At 32.7% G+C, this 23631-nt stretch overlaps 1 protein-coding gene across 1 annotated transcript in view; it reads right to left on the reverse strand.

Annotated features, from left to right (window-relative positions):
• LOC308326072 (complement receptor type 1-like) overlaps window positions 1–23631 on the reverse strand; it is a 178783-nt gene that overhangs the window by 138683 nt on the left and 16469 nt on the right. Inside the window, exon 8 of the mRNA XM_080778883.1 lies at window positions 21900–22070. Within this exon, the coding sequence (XP_080635009.1) occupies window positions 21900–22070 (171 nt within the window). The remainder of the gene's footprint in view (window positions 1–21899; window positions 22071–23631) is intronic.

Raw genomic sequence — 23631 nt, forward strand, 5'->3', positions numbered from 1 at the left:
ACAGCTCCTAAAACATTATTTTACACTTTTGGTTGTTGAGAAACAGCTCCTAAAACATTATTTTACACTTTTGGTTGTTGAAAAACAGCTTCTAACCATTATTTGACACTTTGGTTGTTGAGAAACAGCTCCTAAAACATTATTTTACACTTTTGGTTGTTGAGAAACAGCTCCTAAAACATTATTTGACACTTTTGGTTGTTGAAAAACAGCTTCTAACCATTATTTGACACTTTGCTTGTTGAGAAACAGCTCATAAAACATTATTTTACACTTTTGGTTGTTGAGAAACAGCTCCTAAAACATTATTTGACACGTTTGGTTGTTGAAAAACAGCTTCTAACCATTATTTGACACTTTGGTTGTTGAGAAACAGCTCCTAAAACATTATTTTACACTTTTGGTTGTTGAGACACAGCTCCTAAAACATTATTTGACACTTTTGGTTGTTGAAAAACAGCTTCTAACCATTATTTGACACTTTGGTTGTTGAGAAACAGCTCTTAAAACATTATTTTACACTTTTGGTTGTTGAGAAACAGCTCCTAAAACATTATTTGACACTTTTGGTTGTAGAAAAACAGCTTCTAACCATTATTTGACACTTTGGTTGTTGAGAAACAGCTCCTAAAACATTATTTTACACTTTTGGTTGTTGAGTAACAGCTCCTAAAACATTATTTGACACTTTTGGTTGTTGAAAAACAGCTTCTAACCATTATTTGACACTTTGGTTGTTGAGAAACAGCTCCTAAAACATTATTTTACACTTTTGGTTGTTGAGAAACAGCTCCTAAAACATTATTTGACACTTTTGGTTGTTGAAAAACAGCTTCTAACCATTATTTGACACTTTGGTTGTTGAGAAACAGCTCATAAAACATTATTTTACACTTTTGGTTGTTGAGAAACAGCTCCTAAAACATTATTTGACACTTTTGGTTGTTGAAAAACAGCTTCTAACCATTATTTGACACTTTGGTTGTTGAGAAACAGCTCCTAAAACATTATTTTACACTTTGGGAGGCAAATTATTTTGGGAGGCAAATTATTTTGGGAGGCAAATTATTTTGGGAGGCAAATTATTTTGGCAAATTATTTTGGGAGGCAAATTATTTTGGCAAGTTATTTTGGGAGGCAAATTATTTTGGCAAATTATTTTGGGAGGCAAATTATTTTGGGAGGCAAATTATTTTGGCAAATTATTTTGGGAGGCAAATTATTTTGGGAGGCAAATTATTTTGGCAAATTATTTTGGGAGGCAAATTATTTTTGCAAATTATTTTGGCAAATTATTTTGGGAGGCAAATTATTTTGGGAGGCAAATTATTTTGGCAAGTTATTTTGGGAGGCAAATTATTTTGGCAAATTATTTTGTGAGGCAAATTATTTTGGGAGGCAAATTATTTTGGCAAGTTATTTTGGGAGGCAAATTATTTTGGGAGGCAAATTATTTTGGCAAATTATTTTGGGAGGCAAATTATTTTGGCAAATTATTTTGGAAGGCAAATTATTTTGGGAGGCAAATTATTTTGGCAAATTATTTTGGGAGGCAAATTATTTTGGCAAATTATTTTGGGAGGCAAATTATTTTGGCAAATTATTTTGGGAGGCAAATTATTTTGGGAGGCAAATTATTTTGTCAGGCAAATTATTTTGGGAGGCAAATTATTTTGGGAGGCAAATTATTTTGGCAAATTATTTTGGGAGGCAAATTATTTTGGCAAATTATTTTGGGAGGCAAATTATTTTGGCAAATTATTTTGGGAGGCAAATTATTTTGGCAAATAATTTTGGGAGGCAAATTATTTTGGGAGTCAAATTATTTTGGCAAATAATTTTGGGAGGCAAATTATTTTGGGAGGCAAATTATTTTGGGAGGCAAATTATTTTGGGAGGCAAATTATTTTGGGAGGCAAATTATTTTGGCAGGCAAATTATTTTGGGAGGCAAATTATTTTGGCAAAATATTTTGGGAGGCAAATTATTTTGGCAAATTATTTTGGGAGGCAAATTATTTTGGGAGGCAAATTATTTTGGGAGGCAAATTATTTTGGCAGGCAAATTATTTTGGGAGGCAAATTATTTTGGGAGGCAAATTATTTTGGCAAATTATTTTGGGAGGCAAATTATTTTGGGAGGCAAATTATTTTGGGAGGCAAATTATTTTGGCAAATTATTTTGGGAGGCAAATTATTTTGGCAAATTATTTTGGGAGGCAAATTATTTTGGGAGGCAAATTATTTTGGGAGGCAAATTATTTTGGCAGGCAAATTATTTTGGGAGGCAAATTATTTTGGGAGGCAAATTATTTTGGGAGGCAAATTATTTTGGGAGGCAAATTATTTTGGCAAATTATTTTGGGAGGCAAATTATTTTGTGAGGCAAATTATTTTGGGAGGCAAATTATTTTGGGAGGCAAATTATTTTGGCAAATTATTTTGGGAGGCAAATTATTTTGGCAAATTATTTTGGAAGGCAAATTATTTTGGGAGGCAAATTATTTTGGGAGGCAAATTATTTTGGGAGGCAAATTATTTTGGGAGGCAAATTATTTTGGCAAATTATTTTGGCAAATTATTTTGGGAGGCAAATTATTTTGGGAGGCAAATTATTTTGGGAGGCAAATTATTTTGGCAAATTATTTTGGGAGGCAAATTATTTTGGCAAATTATTTTGGGAGGCAAATTATTTTGGGAGGCAAATTATTTTGGGAGGCAAATAATTTTGGGAGGCAAATAATTTTGGGAGGCAAATTATTTTGGGAGGCAAATTATTTTGGGAGGCAAATTATTTTGGCAAAATATTTTGGGAGGCAAATTATTTTGGCAAATATTTTGGGAGGCAAATTATTTTGGCAAATTATTTTGGGAGGCAAATTATTTTGGCAAATTATTTTGGGAGGCAAATTATTTTGGCAAATTATTTTGGAAGGCAAATTATTTTGGGAGGCAAATTATTTTGGGAGGCAAATTATTTTGGGAGGCAAATTATTTTGGCAAATTATTTTGGGAGGCAAATTATTTTGGCAAATTATTTTGGCAAATTATTTTGGGAGGCAAATTATTTTGGGAGGCAAATTATTTTGGGAGGCAAATTATTTTGGCAAATTATTTTGGGAGGCAAATTATTTTGGCAAATTATTTTGGGAGGCAAATTATTTTGGGAGGCAAATTATTTTGGGAGGCAAATAATTTTGGGAGGCAAATTATTTTGGGAGGCAAATTATTTTGGGAGGCAAATTATTTTGGGAGGCAAATTATTTTGGCAAAAAATTTTGGGAGGCAAATTATTTTGGCAAATATTTTGGGAGGCAAATTATTTTGGCAAATTATTTTGGGAGGCAAATTATTTTGGCAAATTATTTTGGGAGGCAAATTATTTTGGGAGGCAAATTATTTTGGGAGGCAAATTATTTTGGGAGGCAAATTATTTTGGCAGGCAAATTATTTTAGGAGGCAAATTATTTTGGGAGGCAAATTATTTTGGCAAATTATTTTGGGAGGCAAATTATTTTGGCAAATTATTTTGGAAGGCAAATTATTTTGGCAAATTATTTTGGGATTATTATTAATTTGCCAAAATAATTTGCCTCCCAAAATAATTTGCCAAAAAAATTTGCCTCCCAAAATAATTTGCCAAAATAATTTGCCTCCCAAAATAATTTGCCTCCCAAAATAATTTGCCTCCCAAAATAATTTGCCAAAATAATTTGCCTCCCAAAATAATTAGCCAAAGTAATTTGCCTCCCAAAATAATTTGCCTCCCAAAATTATTTGCCAAAATGATTTGCCTCCCAAAATAATTTGCCAAAAAAATTTGCCTCCCAAAATAATTTGCCTCCCAAAATAATTTGCCAAAATAATTTGCCTCCCAAAATAATTTGCCAAAGAAACAGCTCCTAAAACATTATTTGACACTTTTGGTTGTTGAAAAACAGCTTCTAACCATTATTTGACACTTTGGTTGTTGAGAAACAGCTCCTAAAACATTATTTTACACTTTTGGTTGTTGAGAAACAGCTCCTAAAACATTATTTGACACTTTTGGTTGTTGAAAAACAGCTTCTAACCATTATTTGACACTTTGGTTGTTGAGAAACAGCTCCTAAAACATTATTTTACACTTTTGGTTGTTGAGAAACAGCTCCTAAAACATTATTTGACACTTTTGGTTGTTGAAAAACAGCTTCTAACCATTATTTGACACTTTGGTTGTTGAGAAACAGCTCCTAAAACATTATTTTACACTTTTGGTTGTTGAGAAACAGCTCCTAAAACATTATTTGACACTTTTGGTTGTTGAAAAACAGCTTCTAACCATTATTTGACACTTTGGTTGTTGAGAAACAGCTCCTAAAACATTATTTTACACTTTTGGTTGTTGAAAAACAGCTCCTAAAACATTATTTGACACTTTTGGTTGTTGAAAAACAGCTTCTAACCATTATTTGACACTTTGGTTGTTGAGAAACAGCTCCTAAAACATGATTTTACACTTTTGGTTGTTGAGAAACAGCTCCTAAAACATTATTTGACACTTTTGGTTGTTGAAAAACAGCTTCTAACCATTATTTGACACTTTGGTTGTTGAGAAACAGCTCATAAAACATTATTTTACACTTTTGGTTGTTGAGAAACAGCTCCTAAAACATTATTTGACACTTTTGGTTGTTGAAAAACAGCTCCTAAAACATTATTTTACACTTTTGGTTATTGAGAAACAGCTCCTAAAACATTATTTGACACTTTTGGTTGTTGAAAAACAGCTTCTAACCATTATTTGACACTTTGGTTGTTGAGAAACAGCTCATAAAACATTATTTTACACTTTTGGTGGTTGAGAAACAGCTCCTAAAACATTATTTGACACTTTTGGTTGTTGAAAAACAGATTCTAACCATTATTTGACACTTTGGTTGTTGAGAAACAGCTCCTAAAACATTATTTTACACTTTTGGTTGTTGAGAAACAGCTCCTAAAACATTATTTGACACTTTTGGTTGTTGAAAAACAGCTTCTAACCATTATTTAACACTTTGGTTGTTGAGAAACAGCTCCTAAAACATTATTTTACACTTTTGGTTGTTGAGAAACAGCTCCTAAAACATTATTTGACACTTTTGGTTGTTGAAAAACAGCTTCTAACCATTATTTGACACTTTGGTTGTTGAGAAACAGCTCCTAAAACATTATTTTACACTTTTGGTGGTTGAGAAACAGCTCCTAAAACATTATTTGACACTTTTGGTTGTTGAAAAACAGCTTCTAACCATTATTTGACACTTTGGTTGTTGAGAAACAGCTCCTAAAACATTATTTTACACTTTTGGTTATTGAGAAACAGCTCCTAAAACATTATTTGACACTTTTGGTTGTTGAAAAACAGCTTCTAACCATTATTTGACACTTTGGTTGTTGAGAAACAGCTCCTAAAACATTATTTTACACTTTTGGTTGTTGAGAAACAGCTCCTAAAACATTATTTGACACTTTTGGTTGTTGAAAAACAGCTTCTAACCATTATTTGACACTTTGGTTGTTGAGAAACAGCTCCTAAAACATTATTTTACACTTTTGGTTGTTGAGAAACAGCTCCTAAAACATTATTTGACACTTTTGGTTGTTGAAAAACAGCTTCTAACCATTATTTGACACTTTGGTTGTTGAGAAACAGCTCCTAAAACATTATTTTACACTTTTGGTTGTTGAGAAACAGCTCCTAAAACATTATTTGACACTTTTGGTTGTTGAAAAACAGCTTCTAACCATTATTTGACACTTTGGTTGTTGAGAAACAGCTCCTAAAACATTATTTTACACTTTTGGTTGTTGAGAAACAGCTCCTAAAACATTATTTGACACTTTTGGTTGTTGAAAAACAGCTTCTAACCATTATTTGACACTTTGGTTGTTGAGAAACAGCTCCTAAAACATGATTTTACACTTTTGGTTGTTGAGAAACAGCTCCTAAAACATTATTTGACACTTTTGGTTGTTGAAAAACAGCTTCTAACCATTATTTGACACTTTGGTTGTTGAGAAACAGCTCATAAAACATTATTTTACACTTTTGGTTGTTGAGAAACAGCTCCTAAAACATTATTTGACACTTTTGGTTGTTGAAAAACAGCTCCTAAAACATTATTTTACACTTTTGGTTATTGAGAAACAGCTCCTAAAACATTATTTGACACTTTTGGTTGTTGAAAAACAGCTTCTAACCATTATTTGACACTTTGGTTGTTGAGAAACAGCTCATAAAACATTATTTTACACTTTTGGTGGTTGAGAAACAGCTCCTAAAACATTATTTGACACTTTTGGTTGTTGAAAAACAGATTCTAACCATTATTTGACACTTTGGTTGTTGAGAAACAGCTCCTAAAACATTATTTTACACTTTTGGTTGTTGAGAAACAGCTCCTAAAACATTATTTGACACTTTTGGTTGTTGAAAAACAGCTTCTAACCATTATTTAACACTTTGGTTGTTGAGAAACAGCTCCTAAAACATTATTTTACACTTTTGGTTGTTGAGAAACAGCTCCTAAAACATTATTTGACACTTTTGGTTGTTGAAAAACAGCTTCTAACCATTATTTGACACTTTGGTTGTTGAGAAACAGCTCCTAAAACATTATTTTACACTTTTGGTGGTTGAGAAACAGCTCCTAAAACATTATTTGACACTTTTGGTTGTTGAAAAACAGCTTCTAACCATTATTTGACACTTTGGTTGTTGAGAAACAGCTCCTAAAACATTATTTTACACTTTTGGTTATTGAGAAACAGCTCCTAAAACATTATTTGACACTTTTGGTTGTTGAAAAACAGCTTCTAACCATTATTTGACACTTTGGTTGTTGAGAAACAGCTCATAAAACCTTATTTTACACTTTTGGTTGTTGAGAAACAGCTCCTAAAACATTATTTGACACTTTTGGTTGTTGAAAAACAGCTTCTAACCATTATTTGACACTTTGGTTGTTGAGAAACAGCTCCTAAAACATTATTTTACACTTTTGGTGGTTGAGAAACAGCTCCTAAAACATTATTTGACACTTTTGGTTGTTGAAAAACAGCTTCTAACCATTATTTGACACTTTGGTTGTTGAGAAACAGCTCCTAAAACATTATTTTACACTTTTGGTTATTGAGAAACAGCTCCTAAAACATTATTTGACACTTTTGGTTGTTGAAAAACAGCTTCTAACCATTATTTGACACTTTGGTTGTTGAGAAACAGCTCCTAAAACATTATTTTACACTTTTGGTTGTTGAGAAACAGCTCCTAAAACATTATTTGACACTTTTGGTTGTTGAAAAACAGCTTCTAACCATTATTTGACACTTTGGTTGTTGAGAAACAGCTCCTAAAACATTATTTGACACTTTTGGTTGTTGAGAAACAGCTCCTAAAACATTATTTGACACTTTTGGTTGTTGAAAAACAGCTTCTAACCATTATTTGACACTTTGGTTGTTGAGAAACAGCTCCTAAAACATTATTTGACACTTTTGGTTATTGAGAAACAGCTCCTAAAACATTATTTGACACTTTTGGTTGTTGAAAAACAGCTTCTAACCATTATTTGACACTTTGGTTGTTGAGAAACAGCTCCTAAAACATTATTTGACACTTTTGGTTGTTGAGAAACAGCTCCTAAAACATTATTTGACACTTTTGGTTGTTGAAAAACAGCTTCTAACCATTATTTGACACTTTGGTTGTTTGGTTGCTCATAAAACATTATTTTACACTTTTGGTTATTGAGAAACAGCTCCTAAAACATTATTTGACAATTTTGGTTGTTGAAAAACAGCTTCTAACCATTATTTGACACTTTGGTTGTTGAGAAACAGCTCCTAAAACATTATTTTACACTTTTGGTTGTTGAGAAACAGCTCCTAAAACATTATTTGACACTTTTGGTTGTTGAAAAACAGCTTCTAACCATTATTTGAGACTTTGGTTGTTGAGAAACAGCTCCTAAAACATTATTTTACACTTTTGGTTGTTGAGAAACAGCTCCTAAAACATTATTTGACACTTTTGGTTGTTGAAAAACAGCTTCTAACCATTATTTGACACTTTGGTTGTTGAGAAACAGCTCCTAAAACATTATTTTACACTTTTGGTTGTTGAGAAACAGCTCCTAAAACATTATTTGACACTTTTGGTTGTTGAAAAACAGCTTCTAACCATTATTTGACACTTTGGTTGTTGAGAAACAGCTCCTAAAACATTATTTTACACTTTTGGTTGTTGAGAAACAGCTCCTAAAACATTATTTGACACATTTGGTTGTTGAAAAACAGCTTCTAACCATTATTTGACACTTTGGTTGTTGAGAAACAGCTCCTAAAACATTATTTTACACTTTTGGTTATTGAGAAACAGCTCCTAAAACATTATTTGACACTTTTGGTTGTTGAAAAACAGCTTCTAACCATTATTTGACACTTTGGTTGTTGAGAAACAGCTCATAAAACATTATTTTACACTTTTGGTTGTTGAGAAACAGCTCCTAAAACATTATTTGACACTTTTGGTTGTTGAAAAACAGCTTCTAACCATTATTTGACACTTTGGTTGTTGAGAAACAGCTCCTAAAACATTATTTTACACTTTTGGTTGTTGAGAAACAGCTCCTAAAACATTATTTGACACTTTTGGTTGTTGAAAAACAGCTTCTAACCATTATTTGACACTTTAGTTGTTGAGAAACAGCTCCTAAAACATTATTTTACACTTTTGGTTGTTGAGAAACAGCTCCTAAAACATTATTTGACACTTTTGGTTGTTGAAAAACAGCTTCTAACCATTATTTGACACTTTGGTTGTTGAGAAACAGCTCCTAAAACATTATTTTACATTTTTGGTTATTGAGAAACGGCTCCTAAAACATTATTTGACACTTTTGGTTGTTGAAAAACAGCTTCTAACCATTATTTGACACTTTGGTTGTTGAGAAACAGCTCCTAAAACATTATTTTACACTTTTGGTTGTTGAGACACAGCTCCTAAAACATTATTTGACACTTTTGGTTGTTGAAAAACAGCTTCTAACCATTATTTGACACTTTGGTTGTTGAGAAACAGCTCTTAAAACATTATTTTACACTTTTGGTTGTTGAGAAACAGCTCCTAAAACATTATTTGACACTTTTGGTTGTAGAAAAACAGCTTCTAACCATTATTTGACACTTTGGTTGTTGAGAAACAGCTCCTAAAACATTATTTTACACTTTTGGTTGTTGAGTAACAGCTCCTAAAACATTATTTGACACTTTTGGTTGTTGAAAAACAGCTTCTAACCATTATTTGACACTTTGGTTGTTGAGAAACAGCTCCTAAAACATTATTTTACACTTTTGGTTGTTGAGAAACAGCTCCTAAAACATTATTTGACACTTTTGGTTGTTGAAAAACAGCTTCTAACCATTATTTGACACTTTGGTTGTTGAGAAACAGCTCATAAAACATTATTTTACACTTTTGGTTGTTGAGAAACAGCTCCTAAAACATTATTTGACACTTTTGGTTGTTGAAAAACAGCTTCTAACCATTATTTGACACTTTGGTTGTTGAGAAACAGCTCCTAAAACATTATTTTACACTTTGGGAGGCAAATTATTTTGGCAAATTATTTTGGGAGGCAAATTATTTTGGGAGGCAAATTATTTTGGCAAATTATTTTGGGAGGCAAATTATTTTGGCAAGTTATTTTGGGAGGCAAATTATTTTGGCAAATTATTTTGGGAGGCAAATTATTTTGGCAAATTATTTTGGGAGGCAAATTATTTTGGCAAATTATTTTGGGAGGCAAATTATTTTTGCAAATTATTTTGGCAAATTATTTTGGGAGGCAAATTATTTTGGGAGGCAAATTATTTTGGCAAGTTATTTTGGGAGGCAAATTATTTTGGCAAATTATTTTGTGAGGCAAATTATTTTGGGAGGCAAATTATTTTGGCAAGTTATTTTGGGAGGCAAATTATTTTGGGAGGCAAATTATTTTGGCAAATTATTTTGGGAGGCAAATTATTTTGGCAAATTATTTTGGAAGGCAAATTATTTTGGGAGGCAAATTATTTTGGCAAATTATTTTGGGAGGCAAATTATTTTGGCAAATTATTTTGGGAGGCAAATTATTTTGGCAAATTATTTTGGGAGGCAAATTATTTTGGGAGGCAAATTATTTTGTCAGGCAAATTATTTTGGGAGGCAAATTATTTTGGGAGGCAAATTATTTTGGCAAATTATTTTGGGAGGCAAATTATTTTGGCAAATTATTTTGGGAGGCAAATTATTTTGGCAAATAATTTTGGGAGGCAAATTATTTTGGGAGTCAAATTATTTTGGGAGGCAAATTATTTTGGGAGTCAAATTATTTTGGCAAATAATTTTGGGAGGCAAATTATTTTGGGAGGCAAATTATTTTGGGAGGCAAATTATTTTGGGAGGCAAATTATTTTGGGAGGCAAATTATTTTGGCAGGCAAATTATTTTGGGAGGCAAATTATTTTGGCAAAATATTTTGGGAGGCAAATTATTTTGGGAGGCAAATTATTTTGGGAGGCAAATTATTTTGGGAGGCAAATTATTTTGGCAGGCAAATTATTTTGGGAGGCAAATTATTTTGGGAGGCAAATTATTTTGGCAAATTATTTTGGGAGGCAAATTATTTTGGGAGGCAAATTATTTTGGGAGGCAAATTATTTTGGGAGGCAAATTATTTTGGCAAATTATTTTGGGAGGCAAATTATTTTGGCAAATTATTTTGGGAGGCAAATTATTTTGGCAAATTATTTTGGGAGGCAAATTATTTTGGGAGGCAAATTATTTTGGGAGGCAAATTATTTTGGCAGGCAAATTATTTTGGGAGGCAAATTATTTTGGGAGGCAAATTATTTTGGGAGGCAAATTATTTTGGGAGGCAAATTATTTTGGGAGGCAAATTATTTTGGCAAATTATTTTGGGAGGCAAATTATTTTGTGAGGCAAATTATTTTGGGAGGCAAATTATTTTGGCAAATTATTTTGGGAGGCAAATTATTTTGGCAAATTATTTTGGAAGGCAAATTATTTTGGGAGGCAAATTATTTTGGGAGGCAAATTATTTTGGGAGGCAAATTATTTTGGGAGGCAAATTATTTTGGCAAATTATTTTGGGAGGCAAATTATTTTGGCAAATTATTTTGGCAAATTATTTTGGGAGGCAAATTATTTTGGGAGGCAAATTATTTTGGGAGGCAAATTATTTTGGCAAATTATTTTGGGAGGCAAATTATTTTGGCAAATTATTTTGGGAGGCAAATTATTTTGGGAGGCAAATTATTTTGGGAGGCAAATAATTTTGGGAGGCAAATTATTTTGGGAGGCAAATTATTTTGGGAGGCAAATTATTTTGGCAAAATATTTTGGGAGGCAAATTATTTTGGCAAATATTTTGGGAGGCAAATTATTTTGGCAAATTATTTTGGGAGGCAAATTATTTTGGCAAATTATTTTGGGAGGCAAATTATTTTGGCAAATTATTTTGGAAGGCAAATTATTTTGGGAGGCAAATTATTTTGGGAGGCAAATTATTTTGGCAAATTATTTTGGGAGGCAAATTATTTTGGCAAATTATTTTGGCAAATTATTTTGGGAGGCAAATTATTTTGGGAGGCAAATTATTTTGGGAGGCAAATTATTTTGGCAAATTATTTTGGGAGGCAAATTATTTTGGCAAATTATTTTGGGAGGCAAATTATTTTGGGAGGCAAATTATTTTGGGAGGCAAATAATTTTGGGAGGCAAATTATTTTGGGAGGCAAATTATTTTGGGAGGCAAATTATTTTGGGAGGCAAATTATTTTGGCAAAATATTTTGGGAGGCAAATTATTTTGGCAAATATTTTGGGAGGCAAATTATTTTGGCAAATTATTTTGGGAGGCAAATTATTTTGGCAAATTATTTTGGGAGGCAAATTATTTTGGGAGGCAAATTATTTTGGGAGGCAAATTATTTTGGGAGGCAAATTATTTTGGCAGGCAAATTATTTTAGGAGGCAAATTATTTTGGGAGGCAAATTATTTTGGGAGGCAAATTATTTTGGGAGGCAAATTATTTTGGCAAATTATTTTGGGAGGCAAATTATTTTGGCAAATTATTTTGGGATTATTATTAATTTGCCAAAATAATTTGCCTCCCAAAATAATTTGCCAAAAAAATTTGCCTCCCAAAATAATTTGCCAAAATAATTTGCCTCCCAAAATAATTTGCCTCCCAAAATAATTTGCCAAAATAATTTGCCTCCCAAAATAATTAGCCAAAGTAATTTGCCTCCCAAAATAATTTGCCTCCCAAAATTATTTGCCAAAATGATTTGCCTCCCAAAATAATTTGCCTCCCAAAATAATTTGCCTCCCAAAATAATTTGCCAAAATAATTTGCCTCCCAAAATAATTTGCCAAAGAAACAGCTCCTAAAACATTATTTGACACTTTTGGTTGTTGAAAAACAGCTTCTAACCATTATTTGACACTTTGGTTGTTGAGAAACAGCTCCTAAAACATTATTTTACACTTTTGGTTGTTGAGAAACAGCTCCTAAAACATTATTTGACACTTTTGGTTGTTGAAAAACAGCTTCTAACCATTATTTGACACTTTGGTTGTTGAGAAACAGCTCCTAAAACATTATTTTACACTTTTGGTTGTTGAGAAACAGCTCCTAAAACATTATTTGACACTTTTGGTTGTTGAAAAACAGCTTCTAACCATTATTTGACACTTTGGTTGTTGAGAAACAGCTCCTAAAACATTATTTTACACTTTTGGTTGTTGAGAAACAGCTCCTAAAACATTATTTGACACTTTTGGTTGTTGAAAAACAGCTTCTAACCATTATTTGACACTTTGGTTGTTGAGAAACAGCTCATAAAACATTATTTTACACTTTTGGTTGTTGAGAAACAGCTCCTAAAACATTATTTGACACTTTTGGTTGTTGAAAAACAGCTTCTAACCATTATTTGACACTTTGGTTGTTGAGAAACAGCTCCTAAAACATTATTTTACACTTTGGGAGGCAAATTATTTTGGCAAATTATTTTGGGAGGCAAATTATTTTGGGAGGCAAATTATTTTGGCAAATTATTTTGGGAGGCAAATTATTTTGGCAAGTTATTTTGGGAGGCAAATTATTTTGGCAAATTATTTTGGGAGGCAAATTATTTTGGGAGGCAAATTATTTTGGCAAATTATTTTGGGAGGCAAATTATTTTGGCAAATTATTTTGGGAGGCAAATTATTTTGTGAGGCAAATTATTTTGGGAGGCAAATTATTTTGGCAAATTATTTTGGGAGGCAAATTATTTTGGGAGGCAAATTATTTTGGGAGGCAAATTATTTTGGCAAATTATTTTGGGAGGCAAATTATTTTGTCAGGCAAATTATTTTGGGAGGCAAATTATTTTGGGAGGCAAAATATTTTGGCAAATTATTTTGGGAGGCAAATTATTTTGGCAAATTATTTTGGGAGGCAAATTATTTTGGCAAATTATTTTGGGAGGCAAATTATTTTGGCAAATTATTTTGGGAGGCAAATTATTTTGGCAAATTATTTTGGGAGGCAAATTATTTTGGGAGTCAAATTATTTTGGGAGTCAAATTATTTTGGCAAATAATTTTGGGAGGCAAATTATTTTGGGAGGCAAATTATTTTGGGAGGCAAATTATTTTGGGAGGCAAATTATTTTGGCAGGCAAATTATTTTGGGAGGCAAATTATTTTGGGAGGCAATTTATTTTGGGAGGCAAATTATTTTGGCAAAATATTTTGGGAGGCAAATTATTTTGGGAGGCAAATTATTTTGGCAGGCAAATTATTTTGGGAGGCAAATTATTTTGGGAGGCAAATTATTTTGGCAAATTATTTTGGGAGGCAAATTATTTTGGGAGGCAAATTATTTTGGCAAATTATTTTGGGAGGCAAATTATTTTGGCAAATTATTTTGGGAGGCAAATTATTTTGGCAAATTATTTTGGGAGGCAAATTATTTTGGCAAATTATTTTGGGAGGCAAATTATTTTGGGAGGCAAATTATTTTGGCAGGCAAATTATTTTGGGAGGCAAATTATTTTGGGAGGCAAATTATTTTGGGAGGCAAATTATTTTGGCAAATTATTTTGGGAGGCAAATTATTTTGGGAGGCAAATTATTTTGGCAGGCAAATTATTTTGGCAAATTATTTTGGGAGGCAAATTATTTTGGCAAATTATTTTGGGAGGCAAATTATTTTGGCAAATTATTTTGGGAGGCAAATTATTTTGGCAAATTATTTTGGGAGGCAAATTATTTTGGCAAATTATTTTGGCAAGTTATTTTGGGAGGCAAATTATTTTGGGAGGCAAATTATTTTGGCAAATTATTTTGTGAGGCAAATTATTTTGGGAGGCAAATTATTTTGGCAAATTATTTTGGGAGGCAAATTATTTTGGCAAAATATTTTGGGAGGCAAATTATTTTGGCAAATATTTTGGGAGGCAAATTATTTTGGGAGGCAAATTATTTTGGGAGGCAAATCATTTTGGCAAATAATTTTGGGAGGCAAATTATTTTGGGAGGCAAATTACTTTGGCTAATTATTTTGGGAGGCAAATTATTTTGGCAAATTATTTTGGGAGGCAAATTATTTTGGGAGGCAAATTATTTTGGGAGGCAAATCATTTTGGCAAATAATTTTGGGAGGCAAATTATTTTGGGAGGCAAATTACTTTGGCTAATTATTTTGGGAGGCAAATTATTTTGGCAAATTATTTTGGGAGGCAAATTATTTTGGGAGGCAAATTATTTTGGCAAGTTATTTTGGGAGGCAAATTATTTTGGCAAATTATTTTGTGAGGCAAATTATTTTGGGAGGCAAATTATTTTGGCAAGTTATTTTGGGAGGCAAATTATTTTGGGAGGCAAATTATTTTGGCAAATTATTTTGGGAGGCAAATTATTTTGGCAAATTATTTTGGAAGGCAAATTATTTTGGGAGGCAAATTATTTTGGCAAATTATTTTGGGAGGCAAATTATTTTGGCAAATTATTTTGGGAGGCAAATTATTTTGGCAAATTATTTTGGGAGGCAAATTATTTTGGGAGGCAAATTATTTTGGGAGGCAAATTATTTTGTCAGGCAAATTATTTTGGGAGGCAAATTATTTTGGGAGGCAAATTATTTTGGCAAATTATTTTGGGAGGCAAATTATTTTGGCAAATTATTTTGGGAGGCAAATTATTTTGGCAAATAATTTTGGGAGGCAAATTATTTTGGGAGTCAAATAATTTTGGGAGGCAAATTATTTTGGGAGTCAAATTATTTTGGCAAATAATTTTGGGAGGCAAATTATTTTGGGAGGCAAATTATTTTGGGAGGCAAATTATTTTGGGAGGCAAATTATTTTGGGAGGCAAATTATTTTGGCAGGCAAATTATTTTGGGAGGCAAATTATTTTGGCAAAATATTTTGGGAGGCAAATTATTTTGGCAAATTATTTTGGGAGGCAAATTATTTTGGGAGGCAAATTATTTTGGGAGGCAAATTATTTTGGCAGGCAAATTATTTTGGGAGGCAAATTATTTTGGGAGGCAAATTATTTTGGCAAATTATTTTGGGAGGCAAATTATTTTGGGAGGCAAATTATTTTGGGAGGCAAATTATTTTGGGAGGCAAATTATTTTGGCAAATTATTTTGGGAGGCAAATTATTTTGGCAAATTATTTTGGGAGGCAAATTATTTTGGCAAATTATTTTGGGAGGCAAATTATTTTGGGAGGCAAATTATTTTGGGAGGCAAATTATTTTGGCAGGCAAATTATTTTGGGAGGCAAATTATTTTGGGAGGCAAATTATTTTGGGAGGCAAATTATTTTGGGAGGCAAATTATTTTGGGAGGCAAATTATTTTGGCAAATTATTTTGGGAGGCAAATTATTTTGTGAGGCAAATTATTTTGGGAGGCAAATTATTTTGGCAAATTATTTTGGGAGGCAAATTATTTTGGCAAATTATTTTGGAAGGCAAATTATTTTGGGAGGCAAATTATTTTGGGAGGCAAATTATTTTGGGAGGCAAATTATTTTGGGAGGCAAATTATTTTGGCAAATTATTTTGGGAGGCAAATTATTTTGGCAAATTATTTTGGCAAATTATTTTGGGAGGCAAATTATTTTGGGAGGCAAATTATTTTGGGAGGCAAATTATTTTGGCAAATTATTTTGGGAGGCAAATTATTTTGGCAAATTATTTTGGGAGGCAAATTATTTTGGGAGGCAAATTATTTTGGGAGGCAAATAATTTTGGGAGGCAAATTATTTTGGGAGGCAAATTATTTTGGGAGGCAAATTATTTTGGCAAAATATTTTGGGAGGCAAATTATTTTGGCAAATATTTTGGGAGGCAAATTATTTTGGCAAATTATTTTGGGAGGCAAATTATTTTGGCAAATTATTTTGGGAGGCAAATTATTTTGGCAAATTATTTTGGAAGGCAAATTATTTTGGGAGGCAAATTATTTTGGGAGGCAAATTATTTTGGCAAATTATTTTGGGAGGCAAATTATTTTGGCAAATTATTTTGGCAAATTATTTTGGGAGGCAAATTATTTTGGGAGGCAAATTATTTTGGGAGGCAAATTATTTTGGCAAATTATTTTGGGAGGCAAATTATTTTGGCAAATTATTTTGGGAGGCAAATTATTTTGGGAGGCAAATTATTTTGGGAGGCAAATAATTTTGGGAGGCAAATTATTTTGGGAGGCAAATTATTTTGGGAGGCAAATTATTTTGGGAGGCAAATTATTTTGGCAAAATATTTTGGGAGGCAAATTATTTTGGCAAATATTTTGGGAGGCAAATTATTTTGGCAAATTATTTTGGGAGGCAAATTATTTTGGCAAATTATTTTGGGAGGCAAATTATTTTGGGAGGCAAATTATTTTGGGAGGCAAATTATTTTGGGAGGCAAATTATTTTGGCAGGCAAATTATTTTAGGAGGCAAATTATTTTGGGAGGCAAATTATTTTGGGAGGCAAATTATTTTGGGAGGCAAATTATTTTGGCAAATTATTTTGGGAGGCAAATTATTTTGGCAAATTATTTTGGGATTATTATTAATTTGCCAAAATAATTTGCCTCCCAAAATAATTTGCCAAAAAAATTTGCCTCCCAAAATAATTTGCCAAAATAATTTGCCTCCCAAAATAATTTGCCTCCCAAAATAATTTGCCAAAATAATTTGCCTCCCAAAATAATTAGCCAAAGTAATTTGCCTCCCAAAATAATTTGCCTCCCAAAATTATTTGCCAAAATGATTTGCCTCCCAAAATAATTTGCCTCCCAAAATAATTTGCCTCCCAAAATAATTTGCCAAAATAATTTGCCTCCCAAAATAATTTGCCAAAGAAACAGCTCCTAAAACATTATTTGACACTTTTGGTTGTTGAAAAACAGCTTCTAACCATTATTTGACACTTTGGTTGTTGAGAAACAGCTCCTAAAACATTATTTTACACTTTTGGTTGTTGAGAAACAGCTCCTAAAACATTATTTGACACTTTTGGTTGTTGAAAAACAGCTTCTAACCATTATTTGACACTTTGGTTGTTGAGAAACAGCTCCTAAAACATTATTTTACACTTTTGGTTGTTGAGAAACAGCTCCTAAAACATTATTTGACACTTTTGGTTGTTGAAAAACAGCTTCTAACCATTATTTGACACTTTGGTTGTTGAGAAACAGCTCCTAAAACATTATTTTACACTTTTGGTTGTTGAGAAACAGCTCCTAAAACATTATTTGACACTTTTGGTTGTTGAAAAACAGCTTCTAACCATTATTTGACACTTTGGTTGTTGAGAAACAGCTCCTAAAACATTATTTTACACTTTTGGTTGTTGAGAAACAGCTCCTAAAACATTATTTGACACTTTTGGTTGTTGAAAAACAGCTTCTAACCATTATTTGACACTTTGGTTGTTGAGAAACAGCTCCTAAAACATGATTTTACACTTTTGGTTGTTGAGAAACAGCTCCTAAAACATTATTTGACACTTTTGGTTGTTGAAAAACAGCTTCTAACCATTATTTGACACTTTGGTTGTTGAGAAACAGCTCATAAAACATTATTTTACACTTTTGGTTGTTGAGAAACAGCTCCTAAAACATTATTTGACACTTTTGGTTGTTGAAAAACAGCTCCTAAAACATTATTTTACACTTTTGGTTATTGAGAAACAGCTCCTAAAACATTATTTGACACTTTTGGTTGTTGAAAAACAGCTTCTAACCATTATTTGACACTTTGGTTGTTGAGAAACAGCTCATAAAACATTATTTTACACTTTTGGTGGTTGAGAAACAGCTCCTAAAACATTATTTGACACTTTTGGTTGTTGAAAAACAGATTCTAACCATTATTTGACACTTTGGTTGTTGAGAAACAGCTCCTAAAACATTATTTTACACTTTTGGTTGTTGAGAAACAGCTCCTAAAACATTATTTGACACTTTTGGTTGTTGAAAAACAGCTTCTAACCATTATTTAACACTTTGGTTGTTGAGAAACAGCTCCTAAAACATTATTTTACACTTTTGGTTGTTGAGAAACAGCTCCTAAAACATTATTTGACACTTTTGGTTGTTGAAAAACAGCTTCTAACCATTATTTGACACTTTGGTTGTTGAGAAACAGCTCCTAAAACATTATTTTACACTTTTGGTGGTTGAGAAACAGCTCCTAAAACATTATTTGACACTTTTGGTTGTTGAAAAACAGCTTCTAACCATTATTTGACACTTTGGTTGTTGAGAAACAGCTCCTAAAACATTATTTTACACTTTTGGTTATTGAGAAACAGCTCCTAAAACATTATTTGACACTTTTGGTTGTTGAAAAACAGCTTCTAACCATTATTTGACACTTTGGTTGTTGAGAAACAGCTCATAAAACCTTATTTTACACTTTTGGTTGTTGAGAAACAGCTCCTAAAACATTATTTGACACTTTTGGTTGTTGAAAAACAGCTTCTAACCATTATTTGACACTTTGGTTGTTGAGAAACAGCTCCTAAAACATTATTTTACACTTTTGGTGGTTGAGAAACAGCTCCTAAAACATTATTTGACACTTTTGGTTGTTGAAAAACAGCTTCTAACCATTATTTGACACTTTGGTTGTTGAGAAACAGCTCCTAAAACATTATTTTACACTTTTGGTTATTGAGAAACAGCTCCTAAAACATTATTTGATACTTTTGGTTGTTGAAAAACAGCTTCTAACCATTATTTGACACTTTGGTTGTTGAGAAACAGCTCCTAAAACATTATTTTACACTTTTGGTTGTTGAGAAACAGCTCCTAAAACATTATTTGACACTTTTGGTTGTTGAAAAACAGCTTCTAACCATTATTTGACACTTTGGTTGTTGAGAAACAGCTCCTAAAACATTATTTGACACTTTTGGTTGTTGAGAAACAGCTCCTAAAACATTATTTGACACTTTTGGTTGTTGAAAAACAGCTTCTAACCATTATTTGACACTTTGGTTGTTGAGAAACAGCTCCTAAAACATTATTTGACACTTTTGGTTATTGAGAAACAGCTCCTAAAACATTATTTGACACTTTTGGTTGTTGAAAAACAGCTTCTAACCATTATTTGACACTTTGGTTGTTGAGAAACAGCTCCTAAAACATTATTTGACACTTTTGGTTGTTGAGAAACAGCTCCTAAAACATTATTTGACACTTTTGGTTGTTGAAAAACAGCTTCTAACCATTATTTGACACTTTGGTTGTTTGGTTGCTCATAAAACATTATTTTACACTTTTGGTTATTGAGAAACAGCTCCTAAAACATTATTTGACAATTTTGGTTGTTGAAAAACAGCTTCTAACCATTATTTGACACTTTGGTTGTTGAGAAACAGCTCCTAAAACATTATTTTACACTTTTGGTTGTTGAGAAACAGCTCCTAAAACATTATTTGACACTTTTGGTTGTTGAAAAACAGCTTCTAACCATTATTTGACACTTTGGTTGTTGAGAAACAGCTCCTAAAACATTATTTTACACTTTTGGTTGTTGAGAAACAGCTCCTAAAACATTATTTGACACTTTTGGTTGTTGAAAAACAGCTTCTAACCATTATTTGACACTTTGGTTGTTGAGAAACAGCTCCTAAAACATTATTTTACACTTTTGGTTGTTGAGAAACAGCTCCTAAAACATTATTTGACACATTTGGTTGTTGAAAAACAGCTTCTAACCATTATTTGACACTTTGGTTGTTGAGAAACAGCTCCTAAAACATTATTTTACACTTTTGGTTATTGAGAAACAGCTCCTAAAACATTATTTGACACTTTTGGTTGTTGAAAAACAGCTTCTAACCATTATTTGACACTTTGGTTGTTGAGAAACAGCTCATAAAACATTATTTTACACTTTTGGTTGTTGAGAAACAGCTCCTAAAACATTATTTGACACTTTTGGTTGTTGAAAAACAGCTTCTAACCATTATTTGACACTTTGGTTGTTGAGAAACAGCTCCTAAAACATTATTTTACACTTTTGGTTGTTGAGAAACAGCTCCTAAAACATTATTTGACACTTTTGGTTGTTGAAAAACAGCTTCTAACCATTATTTGACACTTTAGTTGTTGAGAAACAGCTCCTAAAACATTATTTTACACTTTTGGTTGTTGAGAAACAGCTCCTAAAACATTATTTGACACTTTTGGTTGTTGAAAAACAGCTTCTAACCATTATTTGACACTTTGGTTGTTGAGAAACAGCTCCTAAAACATTATTTTACATTTTTGGTTATTGAGAAACGGCTCCTAAAACATTATTTGACACTTTTGGTTGTTGAAAAACAGCTTCTAACCATTATTTGACACTTTGGTTGTTGAGAAACAGCTCCTAAAACATTATTTTACACTTTTGGTTGTTGAGAAACAGCTCCTAAAACATTATTTGACACTTTTGGTTGTTGAAAAACAGCTTCTAACCATTATTTGACACTTTGGTTGTTGAGAAACAGCTCCTAAAACATTATTTTACACTTTTGGTTGTTGAGAAACAGCTCCTAAAACATTATTTGACACTTTTGGTTGTTGAAAAACAGCTTCTAACCATTATTTGACACTTTGGTTGTTGAGAAACAGCTCCTAAAACATTATTTGACACTTTTGGTTGTTGAGAAACAGCTCCTAAAACATTATTTGACACTTTTGGCTGTTGAAAAACAGCTTCTAACCATTATTTGACACTTTGGTTGTTGAGAAACAGCTCCTAAAACATTATTTTACACTTTTGGTTATTGAGAAACAGCTCCTAAAACATTATTTGACACTTTTGGTTGTTGAAAAACAGCTTCTAACCATTATTTGACACTTTTGGTTGTTGAGAAACAGCTCCTAAAACATTATTTGACACTTTTGATTGTTGAAAAACAGCTTCTAACCATAGATTTGTTCGATTTGAGATTTTGTTCGATTTGAGATTTGTTCGATTTGAGATTTGAGATTTGTTCGATTTGAATTTGTGAGATTTGTCACACCCATTACCGCTATATGAGAAATAATAAGAAATGAGAAATAATAAAAAATGAGAAATAATAAGAAATGAGAAATGAGAAATATTAAGAAATTATTTCTTATTTTTTTTTCCTATTTTTTTCTTATTTCTTATCCTATTTTTTTTCTTCTTATTTTTTCCCACTGAGGATCGTCGCTCCACCTCCCTGACGCTAAACAGGTCACCGTGCGGTGGCGTTCCCTACCTGACATGCACTGAGGAACGTCGCTCCACCTCCCAGACGCTAAACAGGTCACCGTGCGGTGGCGTTCCCTACCTGACATGCACTGAGGAACGTCGCTCCACCTCCCAGACGCTAAACAGGTCACCGTGCGGTGGCCCTGGAGGTGATGCCCAGCATGGCACGTCACCGTGACGACGGTGTTCACCCTCATACGGCCGTCGTTAAGCCTTCCATTCGTTACACTGAACCTGGGACACTTGATAACTACAAAAGGAAAAAGTACAAAAAAAGACTTAACCCATTCTGACCTGAGATCAGATTCACACGAGGTTTTCCACTGGACACACACTGGTCTGATGAACCCATTCTGACCTGAGATCAGATTCTAAAAATGTCAGTCGTTCTTCGATTTTTCAAAAATAGCAGACCTACAAGCTCGTAGCGCGCCACTCGGTGGCGCGCTATGAGCTTGTAGATCTGCTATTTTTCAATAGCTAAAGCATAACATGATGCCAACACCGAAATGGGTTCCCGGTCAGAATGGGTTAATGCAAGACGGGTTTGCTTTTTTTTTTACGTTGATAAAAGGTTTGCTTTACAGCTTACCGTCTGAAGAAATCAAAGTAACTACATTGTCAAAGTGACTGATACCAGATGCTGAACATAAAAGCTTGCATGAAATAAGACGGTGTCCTTTTTGTGTTTCATTTTCAAGCAAGAATTTAATAAATAATAATAGTGGTGAAATAGTCATATTGCCCAGTGCCCACTGTTCAGACTTTTTGTTTACATTGTAATTTGTTTGCAATACTGGGTGTATATAAAAAGAAAAATAACAAACAATAGAGTACCAAAGTCTGATGCATTTTATTTTACACATCCTACCTGGGTTGTGTTTGTTTTGACCCATTCTGAATTCCCATGGACTTTTTCATAATCATATCACGTCAAATATGAACGGTGTTCCAAAAATTAACAAATGATCCCGGTGGTTTGACTCGTATGGATATGATGAAGAATTAACTGACAGCGAGAAAACGCTAAATGTTACCGCCACAGAATTAGTTAAATTTTCACCAGAAACTGACTGTATCAAATATGAGTGACTGACAACCTCCCTGACAATAATCTCTGAGACTGTGTTTATTTTTGGACCACAATGCTCATATGTGACGATTTTAAGATGACCTGATGTTATTCCCCTTCTCCATGGAGGAAAAGACCCGGAAAAGAAATCCCCGTTCATTTTCCTCATAGACTTTTCAGAAAGTATTTATTTAAAGACGTTTACGCCGCGGACAAAGCCAACTTGTCGTGACCAATCATGAGAACAAACACAATTTTTCGGGCCAAACAAAGAATTAGAAAGTAGAAAAAAACAGCAGGCGATCGAGGAAGCGCAAGTTTTTCTCGCACTATCGAGAAAGCGCGAGTTTTTCTCGCACTATCGAGAAAGCGCAAGTTTTTCTCGCACTATAGAGAAACTCGCACTATCGATAAAGCATGAGTTTTTCATCGCACTATCGATAAAGCGCGAGTTTTTCTCGCAAATTGTTGTTCTTCTTCTTTGTAATTATTTGTTTGGTCCAAAATATTGTGTGTTCTCATGATTTGTCACAACAAGAGTTGGCTTCGTACGACGCTTAAAAAGGTCTTTAAATAAAACACGTTTTGAAATATCTATGGGAAAAAATGCATTGGGATTAATTCCCTGGGCCTCATGAAAGGGGGCGGGACTGCGACGCTCTATTGCAAGAAGATGCAATATGTGTACTGCAACATGAAATGTAATATGAACAAATTGCAATTCAATATATACACTTAC

Source organism: Protomyctophum bolini (genome assembly GCF_963924005.1).
Source record: "Protomyctophum bolini genome assembly, chromosome: 12".
Lineage (NCBI taxonomy): Eukaryota > Metazoa > Chordata > Actinopteri > Myctophiformes > Myctophidae > Protomyctophum > Protomyctophum bolini.